The sequence below is a fragment of the Zonotrichia leucophrys genome, chromosome 4, assembly GCF_028769735.1.
Source record: "Zonotrichia leucophrys gambelii isolate GWCS_2022_RI chromosome 4, RI_Zleu_2.0, whole genome shotgun sequence".
Classification (NCBI taxonomy): Eukaryota; Metazoa; Chordata; class Aves; order Passeriformes; family Passerellidae; genus Zonotrichia; species Zonotrichia leucophrys.
The window spans coordinates 50,618,173-50,628,896 of NC_088173.1; the positions used below are offsets into that span (position 1 = coordinate 50,618,173).

The 10,724-nt window shown below is 38.8% G+C and overlaps 1 protein-coding gene across 6 annotated transcripts in view; it reads left to right on the forward strand.

The window, feature by feature from the left end:
• Positions 1–10,502, forward strand: part of PRDM5 (PR/SET domain 5) — a 73,007-nt gene extending 62,505 nt beyond the window's left edge. For all 6 annotated transcript variants that reach the window (XM_064712387.1, XM_064712388.1, XM_064712386.1 and 3 more), the window contains 2 exons: positions 5,461–5,565; positions 9,927–10,502. In XM_064712387.1, the coding sequence (XP_064568457.1) occupies positions 5,461–5,565; positions 9,927–10,091 (270 nt within the window). In that variant the 3' untranslated portion in view covers positions 10,092–10,502. The remainder of the gene's footprint in view (positions 1–5,460; positions 5,566–9,926) is intronic.
• Positions 10,503–10,724: the final 222 nt, after the last annotated feature.

Here is a 10,724-nt window from a genome sequence, read left to right on the forward strand (position 1 = left end):
GCAGGCAGTGTTTTTGTTCCCTGACCAAGAGCAGGTCCTGAGTTAAACGGGCTCTCCAAGGCTCTCATTTGGAACTTTACACTGCCCCCTCTTCTTTAACCCAAGGAGTATTGAGATAATAGAAATGAGAAATAATGCAAGGACAGTATTGACATAATTTCACTTTTCCTGTGTTTCTCAGGTGATATTTGAACCTAAAGTTTGAGGAAGTGTTGTGTGTTTTAGAAGCACCATAGAATGCTGTTGTAAAAAAAATATTTCTTTGTGTACTTGAGATAGACTTCACATGACAGTGAGTAATGAGGTAATATGATGTGTTGATTGAATTTGGAGGGGTTTTTCCACCTTGGATTTTATCTGTATTTCCCTGTTGGTGAGATAGGGGTTGAGTTCCCATCCATCTGCCTGAGGATGATGACTTTGCCAGGGCTGTGGTTTCTTTGCTTCTGGAATCTGTGTTTGCACATAGACTGTGGAAGGTTTGAATACCACTGCACTTATATTTTCACACTTTTTTATGTAATGTGGACTGATGATCATGCCTTCCTCATAGAGTGAAAATGTACTTTTTCAATATTGATATTGTTGTTTTCCAGGAGCAGGTGAACATCTATAGAATTTTCATCAATGCTGATTACATAAACTCTCCTTCACTAAATTTTAGGGCCAGAAATTACCTCAGAAGTTCAAAAAATGGCAAAGAAATGAGAACTTTTCAGTTTATGGGCAGCAAATGGGCAGGACTGTCATGGAAAATTGAAAGTTAATGATATGGTAAAGCCCAATGAATTGCATATACTAGATCTTTCTAAGAAATGCAGTTTTTTTCTGGCAGGCATTTCAGATAAGATTCATGCTTTTGTTTTGATTATAAATTTTATTGCAAAAAAGATTATTTTTAAAATACTCCTAAAACTGAATTGAGACCTGTTCTAAAAAAAACCATTAGCCATTTCAAATAAAAGTCACATTTTGTTTAATGTTTAAATCTGCCAGAATTATTTCACAGTTGTTTTAACAGGAAAATTTTTTGGCCTGCTCGAATCGTTGGAAATATTTTTTTAAAGGATTTTGCTTTTCAACATGTTCTTGTAAGTGATTTTTAATTGAGGCTTAATATTATAAGTTTCAAATCCCTACTGTTTCTGTAGAGCTGTAAATTCTCATCACCCTTTGTGTTCCAGTGTCAATGTTATGTCAGTAATTTAAGTCGACCTCTGTCTCTGGGCCAGCCACTTGCTGTAACCTGCAGAAACTTTATAGTTCTGAGAGAGCATCTTGTTAGTTCTTGAATTTTTTTTCACACTTAGATACAAAACGGGAGTCCATTAACTTGGGCTATCTGTGATTTTAAGTGTAAGCAGATTTCCTGCGTTTTCAGGTTGGCAAAGCTGAAGGATTTCCAGATTTCTCTTTGTGAGTAATGAGTTCCTGGTAGCTGCAGACATGGCTGGTGTATTTTAATGTTATCTGGCTGATCGTGTTTGTTCATTCTAGGCCACATTTTTCCATTTGCCTGATGTTTTTTTCAAAGCAGGTTTTTATTAAACCTTCTGTTCAGGTGATAATGCAAGCATATAAATCATATTTAGTAACAGTAATATGAATATTTTCAAAATTTTCACATAAAATGCCATTTAAAAGCAGATGTTACTGTAGCAGTGTCTCATGAACAGACATTTTAAGATTTTTCTGTGAGCAAAGGAAGGCTTTGTTTTAGAATAATGGAAAGAAAGGGATTATTTATTTTAATTGCTTTTTGTGTCCTGTAGCATCACCATTATTCCTGTCAGTTGTCACATTCACGTCAAGTGTAAATATTTACATGTAATACAAGACCTGATCAGCTTTTCCTTTTTCTCTGAGCTTCTCTCAAGTTTCAGTTTTCAGCACGTTGAAAATATAGGCCCATCAAGTTGGTAGTTGTGTTCCTTACTCTTATTTTCATCTGAGATACGTTTATTGGGTAATAATGATAATAATAATATTAATAATAACAAAATTTAAATTATGTTTGTTTTGCTGTAAGTGTTGAGCTGATGAAATAGTTCTAAATTCAGATTTAGAGAGCAACTTGGAGAAGACTCCTTCTGAAGTCATTCCCGTTTCACCTGTATTATATTATTAATATATGTATATTAATATTATATATTAATATTATATATTAATATAATGTATTAACCAATATTGCCCGGTTTACAGAGCACAAGTGCTACCTTAGTGTGCATAATGTATTTATAGTTCTTAAGGGACATACAGGCAGCTGCAGCAGCAGCTGGCAGTTCAAATATTCTGCATTTGAGTAATCCATCTGCTGGGCTTGCAGGACACTCTGTGCACACTTTGTGTCAAGGTGGTTCACCAAATGTCCTTGAGATTTGTCATGTTTTGAGTGAGGTCTGTCTAGTGCAAAGCACAGCTTGCTTAGAATTCAAGGTGTGATTTGTGATTGAGCCGTCCACAGACACAGGTGTGTACTGCAGGCCCTGTTTTATTTGATGTGGTTTTGAAAATGTTTCATTTCTCCCAGTTTTAATGGTGAAACCCACCAGAGATGGGAGCTTTTGGGCCAGCATGAGTCAGTCTTACAGCAGAGCACCTTCCAGAGGACCATTGGGCTCTGCTCGGCCTTTCCTTGTTCAGAGGCAGGAAGGTTGTAAATCCTGACCTGCATATTTCTGTTCATACCTGGAATGCTTAAAACTGAGGTATTAAATCACTGCAGTATCAGCCATGTCCTGTTTCTCTCGCTCTCCCTGCTCCCTGCCTCGTTCAGACGGTCAATAAAAGGAAACACGTGTAACCCTTCAGCTTGGCTGCCACCACAGCCATGGCCTGGCAATGCTTCTTCAGCAGAGGGCAGATTTACAGTACCAGCACTTGCTAACTCCTCTGAAGTTGGATTTGGATCATCTTCCCAATGAGCTCCTGTTTTGTTGATAGCAGGTTTTTCCTTTTTCTTCATGTTTTAAATTTGTCCAGCTTTTTTCTTATCTCAGTGTTGGCCCCTTTTGTCCTTTGGTGGTGGCATTAGCTTTTTCAGACCTGTTGCTATGGTTTTTATCTTTTTTTTTTTTTTGTCTGCTCACATTTAAAGCAGTGATGATTATGCCAAGCAAATATCACTTTTTCCATGTTACAAGTGTTGCTTTCTCCAGCCATTGTGCAATGGAAATTTGACATGAGGGGGAGAAGAAGCAGAGAGAAAGGGAAAAGCGCAGAATGTTTTGTTTTGAAGAAATTGATCTGTGAGGATGATGTTTTCTTCAAAATCAACAACAAAAAAGAGTCTTTTTCTCTGGAGATAAACTGAGGGCCAAGTTTTGCTCTGGACAGCACTACTGGTTTTCCTGAAACAGACACAGATGTGAATGGAGGGCAGCTTCACTCAGGAGAGAGGAGGCTGGTGTGAATCAGTCATGTCTGCTGAAGTCACTGGAATATACAGATGGAAGGGATCTAAAATTAGATCAAAGACAGCTTTGGATGTGTTTCATGCACTACAGATGTGAATTTCAATACAAATGCCAAGGGGGTGTTAGATACACCATTTTAGCCACAGAGAATAATACAAATGTAAAATATAGAATGGCCAAACATAAGCTGGGGGAAGGTAATACAGCCCAGGTTTGTGACTCCAGCTTCCCAGAGTTTAAAATGGCTCTTTGTCCAAATTGGAATCCTGAAATCCATGTAGCACTGTAATGACTGACCTGGTCATTTTCAAGTCAGTTCTTCAGTTAGCTGAAGACCAAGATAATAAAAAGGGAGCCAGCCCACCTGGGCAGCTTGCAGTAGTGAATGCTTTTGTAGGTGTTTAAGATGTGCACATCGTATACTTCACTTTGCGCTTGCTGGGGAACAGCCTCCACACAGAAAGGCTGCTTTTGGAGAACTCACAGAAATGTGGTTTGTGTTAACCACAATGCAAAACCAATTAAAGGGTTGTGGCAGAAACCTGCTTTTCACGTGGCTTATTCGTACATTTCCCTTAAAAACGCGGACCCTGCTCCATGAAATCTTTAGTCAAGTCAGCAAAGTTCCTTGTGACATGAACTTCTTGGTCTAGATGATATTTTTTTTCTTTTTGCAGATCAATTCAGATCTTCTTTAGGTTATTTGTTATGTTTTGCTGTCTACTGAAGAATCATGGCAGTAACACTGCCTTTTCTAGGAGACTTGGTGGGAGGAGACTGTGAAATAAAAGAACCCCATCTTTGCCCCACTGAGGTCTCTGGACCTGCCCTAAAGAGAGAGACTGGGACAGAGCCACCACTAATTGATTGTACACTGTGTTAGGTGTGTGGTGAATGGAGACCTGATGGTTCCCAGAGACTCAGAGTAGGAATTCAATAACCAGACAGCTTATTCTCTCGCTTGCTTTAATGCCTGAGTTGTTCCATCTCATTCATCCTTGGATCCCACATCATCTCCCCTAAGAACTTGATTACTGCCTATTATTTGTTAATTCATAGATCTAGCTGCTTTTTTTGGCCTGTTGATTTATAGTCGTTGCTTTCAATTTAATTTAATAAAAAGCATTTACTTTTCTTAAAATACCTTTCTTCAGAACTTAAGCAGTACAGAATTAGAGACCACAGAAAAAGGTAGAACAAGAGTGAAGGAAGTCTAGCTGGTGCAAAAATAAGGGTGCCTTTAGAACATGAAAATTTTAATGAGGCCATGTGCACTGCCATAATGCTAATTTTTGCATTTAATTGATTTATTGTTGATTTCTATGCAGTTTTTCTGTAACTTTAGTGGAATTGAGGGGGAATTACACCTATAAAAATTTCTATATGAAGGAAGAACATAAGAAAAAAATCTTTACATAAGTGGGTTTCCTTATTTATCTCTACTTATTTGTTTCAGGTTAGGGAGATTGCAACTTTTCTAACATCATGTTTTACAGTAGCTGCAAACCAATAGTTCTAATAAAAATACAGATGGTTTGGTTGCCATCTGCACTTCTTTTGAGATTCTGCAATGAGTATGTGATTAACCTTCTGTCACCACTTTTCAAAGTAAGTTTTTCTGCTACCACAAGCTTTCCTTGTATGTCCTCTTCCCCTGCTTGGAAACCTCCAGACAAACTCGAAGTTTCTGTAGATAATCTTACTTGTCTGTGTGCTTTAAGCATTTTTGGGGGATAAATGAAAGAACATTGGAATTGTATGTTTCTGTACCTTTCACGTGACAAAAAGCAGGCTCCCCAAATGGCTGAGTCTGAAAGACTGGAACGGATAATTAATTCATAAGTAGGTGCTGAAGTGGAAACTGTCAGGCCACAGCTTTCCCAGCTTTCACTTAATCATTTGAAAGTCGTTTTCTGTTGTTTTCACTGACTGTAATACCTTGGGGAGAAAATAAAACTTGCACCATCCAGCATGGAATTCCACTGCTTTAATGGCCTGGGCTCTGTGTTGACTCACTTTCACTCGCTGTTGTCATTGCGCGCAGGAGAAGCCGTACCAGTGCTCCGAGTGCAACAAGGCTTTCAGTCAGAAGCGAGGCCTGGACGAGCACATGAGGACCCACACCGGGGAGAAGCCCTTCCAGTGTGATGTGAGTTCCTCTCCTCTTTCCCCTTTGTCTTCTCAGCCTCAGGATTTAATTGCAGGGGTATTGTGGCCTTGTACTTACAGCTTGTGGCATGGTTCCACTTCACCATTGCCCAAGGAATTCAGGACCGTTCAGGGAATTTCATGTACCCTCTGTGCTTGCCAAGAGCCATGCACACCCATTCATTTTATGGTTTTGGATCCCATAAGGGTTATTTTCACCATTAGTAATGCAATTTGTACGTTACCATTTACAAGTTCGTGCTGCTTGGGTTCCTGTATGAATTGTATGACAGGTTAATAGTTGGAGATTAGCTGGTGTAGGAAAAGGGATTTAATTTATTACAGGGAATCTCAATGCTTCTGATGTTGAATGACACAAATATGAATTCAGAATTGGCTGTTTCTGGTGAAATCTGGTCTGATATTTTCAACATCTGCCTCGACCTCTTGTTGCTGAGGGGATCTGGGATGCTGTGCATGCTCACAGGGCTGAAATGCAGCATTTCCTGTGACAGTTCATAGATCACTGTCAGGTACCCTTGGTGCAGCCTGCCCCCCTTGTATGCAACATCTCTCAGCTTTTGGGAGGTGGGTGGGAAGGCTGAATGTGCAGAAACTGTTGGGGAATAACATCTTCCAGAACTATCAAATGCCAAAATTGTTGCTCAAGGATTTAAAGGAAGGCATCAGATTGGGTGTAGAATTAGTGTAGGTGTTTTGTTTTGTGATACTGAGTCTTCATGAGGCAGTCACAGGCGAGTGCCAGCTTTCAATTATATCCTAGATGGCTCAGTCTGAGCAGCTGTAAATTTCCTCAGAAATTTATATAATTAGATGCAAAATTAGAATAACAGCTTGGCAGGAAAGTTTCAAGGGTCTGTTAACTGTTCTGGTTTTTAATGAATGATCTGATGTCATTTCATTGAGAATAAAATATATTAATTTCATGAAAAAGTTCAACTAAGATATTTTGCTGACGTCTGTAAGTTAAGAGATTTGCTGTATTCTTTTGGGATAATCTCAGCCTGGCTCTGGGTAGTACCTTGAGGATTTCTCTAACTCCAAATCATTTGACAATAACTTTTTCAGCTTTCAGATTGTTATACTGTTTAGCAGCTCTTGGCCAGCTTGCTGTGTAAATGCAGTTTTTCCCACACTGTGGATCCAAGGTTCACTGCTATTGGATTCAGAGTGTGCTTTTGCAGACTGACTTGGTATGGTGGTTATATTTTATTATATTTTTATTTTTATTATATTTTTATTATATTATTTTTATTATATTTTTATTATATTTTTATTATATTTATTTTTCCTTGCTTTAATTAGCAATAGGAGCTGTATGAAAGCATACTTCCCTGTTTCAGCTTTTCCTTCAGTTTTCCTCATTAATCAAGTAGACATGTACTTTCCCAAACCATAGCATTTCTAGAAGCAGTTGTAATCTGTGTCTAATCCTAGTCCTTCACTTGAGAAATCTTTAGAGTGTGCCTTCAGTTACTGGTGATATTTTTTGTTATGTTTATGCAGCAGTTACAGGAAAAGCAGTAGTGGACAATTACAGAAAAATGTCCCTATGGGAGGCATTTATTGTGGACTACCTGATTTTTCACCTACAGTTTTTTATTCTGCTCAAGGTAGCTTTAGATGCTCTCATTATTTTTTCATATAATGACTTGAGTGGTAATTTATGACAGCAGCTTCCACAAGTTCTTATCTCTGGAATACCACATACCAATTCTTTTAGTCTATATTTTTGCTTTAAATAGATTTTCTTTTCCAGGGTCAGAAATAAAAATCATGTCTTCTCTTCCTGTCTCTCTCTCTCTCAGGCACATGGAACAGGCATTACAGTGCAGGACTGAGTTACATGTGAAATTAATCCTTGTACTCTGTTTGAGGGAGGTGCTGCAGTTTATTTATGTGTCCATTTCTGTGTCTTATCAGTCAGCAAAAGCATTTTCAGACCCTAATGTATCAAAGCTCTCACATCCCACGGATCATAGTGGAAATTGAATATTCCCATTTTAAGATGGCAATTCTAATACATGTCACCTAGAAAAGTGAAAATAACTGAAATATGGAAATAGAAATGCAATTTTTTATAGAAAATTAGATATCTGCCCTCTCCAGACCAGCCTGTTTTTTACTGGAAGGCCAATTGAACTTCAGTTTCTCAGAGACAATAGATTATTTTGGGGGGGCAGAAAGGTCAAGTACTGCCTGTCCTGGTTTCTTTCCAATACAGTATTTCCTTCTACTCTGCCTCTGGTTGACCTTACACTTTATTTCAAATGTCAGTCTTTCCATCCTCCCTACCTGACCAAAACTTTGATCATTTTGAAGAGACTGATTAGAGCTCAAGTGCACATGAGCAAGAGTGATTGTAAATCTGTAAAGTATCAGTCGTGCTTACAAAATTGATATACAAATCAAACTCTTTAAAAAAACTCCCAAAACTTTTTTCTGCATAAGAGCAGCACAGGATGTGCCATACCTTTAACAATCCTGTGCATTCCATGTGTTTTTTTGAAGAAGGAAGGTAGCACAACATGTTAGAGCCTTGGAGGAACAGAAGGACACATTACATTGGTCCCATCAGCAGAATAAATGAATGACAAGTCCTTTGAGGCTGTGTTATAAGCTGTTTATTTTAGAAATACAGGGATGTGTGTAACATACACAGAACACCCATCTTGTCTTGGGTGTGTCCCTGATTGGCCTCCTGGCTCTCAAGAAACATGGAGTATTTATGAGTGTGTGGCACTTGTAACACACTGGGATTTGTGGCTGTTATTAGATTGATGTTATGGGTTCCCCTGTGTGCTCTGAGAAGGGGCAGCAAACCCTGTGGCAAACCCTTTGGCTGTGGCAAAAGCAGTGCTCAGAGCTGGCCAGTGGGTGCTGCCACTGAGGTTCTCTGTCAGTAATGAAGGGTGGCTCTTGCTTGGGTCTCAGAGAGGTTTATTCAGAGATAATTCATGGGGGAAAGCTGGAGAGCTGCAGTTGCTGCATGAAGGTCTTCAGCATTACGTCATGTCATAAAGTCAAAAATGTTCTGGTACAGCAGCACACACAGTGCGGGGAGAAATTTTGGGTACAAAACTTGCCTCTGGCCATTGGCATTTTATGGTCATTTACTGGTTTAGCCTTAATTGGCATAAAATCCAAATGCTGGAGGTCAAGATGATCTAACTTGGATAGTCAGCTCTTGTTGTGGTTTCAAAAGGAATCAGTCATCATTCAGCATTTGCAGTAGTTGGGCGCCAGTATAAATTTAAAGCTTTGTTTTTCTCCAGAGGAATTGTCCTGGCTTCCTTGAGGTTTTTTCTGCATGAAAGAGATATTGTCTGGAATGAACATGGAATTTTAAGAGTGCAAGCCTATGGATGTTCATTCTTGTTTAATTGTATGACTTTGGTCTATTTCATTTGTCAAATCAGCAGCTGCTTCTTTTTCTTTTTTTCTTCATTTCCCTGTCAAATTCATCCTAGAATATTTCCTTGCACAGTAGGTGAATGTGACAGTATAACTGCACAGTTTCAGTTGAGTTGATGTCATGCTTTAACTTTTAATTCTAACTTTTCTTTGCTGAACTTGTTCTTTTAACCTTTTGTTTTTCATTTTAACTTCAGTACAGGGGTTTTTATAAAGGAATGGCTTTAGTATGGGCAGAGTCCCTCATGCCTCTGTCCATCTCTTCCAATGGCAGAATGAAGGGGACTGCTGGGAATACAATGGAGGAGAGAGAGCAGCCCACCAGATAATAATGCAAAGGAATTGCACCTTCATTTATCAGATGTCTGCCATTTTCTGAGCCGGGCAGAGAAAGGATGAAACAACGTTTCCTTTACATTAGTAATTAATCTTGCAGTTTTCAGAACCTGTTCATTCTCACTCCTCCTTCCTTGCAACTGAGCAATTGGAACTGATTCTTTTGGAAGCTGCAGGTGTCATTCTGGAGGTCAGGAAGGAAATACATCGTTTGAACTGATGTTTGCTCATGATGCTTTGTCACAATTTTTGCTGCATCTCAGATAGAACAATAGCATTAATAAAAACCTGAACAAAGCAGCACAATGTTACCAGGACACCTCAATGTGTTGGTGTTTTGAAGACTGAGTCTTTTTAGACAGACAGCATCCCTGTGCCTGTGGTACCACTCCTAATATACAGCATAAAAAATTCGAGGCAGAGTAAAAATCTTCCAGGTGCTCTGAAGGAATTTTTCTTCCAAAGACTAGCTCATTTATTAAGTACTGCAGGTATGTGTGGCTGTGGTCTCAGTGATGTAACCTTAGGAGTGTTACACATGCTTGAGATTTTAATACTTTGTCTGTCTTTGTCTTGTGTTCACTGCCTCAGGTTTGTGACCTGTCCTTCAGCCTGAAGAAGATGCTGATCCGGCACAAGCTGACTCACAACCCCAACCGCCCCATGGCAGAGTGCCAGCTCTGCCACAAGAAGTTTACAAGGAATGACTACCTCAAAGTACACATGGAAAATGTCCATGGAGAAACTGAGAGCTAAATACAGCCTCAGTGAGAAGGGTGCATCCAAAGTGCTGCATTTGTACGTGCACAAGTTTGAGACTTGCCACCTGGCCAGTAAGCACAGTCAGGAGAAACAACTGTATTGCCTTCACATGTTATTTTTCCCAATTTTGTTGTAAATATGTTAGTAGGAAAAAAACCCTGAAAGACATTCTGATGTAAAACAGCTTGAAAATTAAAAAAACGAAGATACAACAACTTTGGAAAAATTTTATCCTCATTTAAACAAAGAAGCTTTAAAAAAGCTTTTCTTTGTTAGTGACATCCTTAGAAACTTAGATATTAGTAGCAGTGCCTGGAAATCCTGGACACTTGCAACTAAACTCTTGGCTGCCTGCAACTGTATTTCTGTATCTAACCTACAACGCTCCATTAAAATTATTTAATTTGAAACCACACAGAATTTGTCATTCTAATTGACTGCTGATTGTATCCAGGCTTGTTTTATTCATATCATAATTCCGCATTTTGTTGTAACACAACTTTGTCTCATTTTATTTGCAGCTTTCTCGTTACTGTATGAAACTCATTAACTTGAATTGATTCTTGAGATGCCAAAATGTGTGGGTAGAGAACTGTGGAAATGTGTCAGCATTCAGTATTCCTGCAT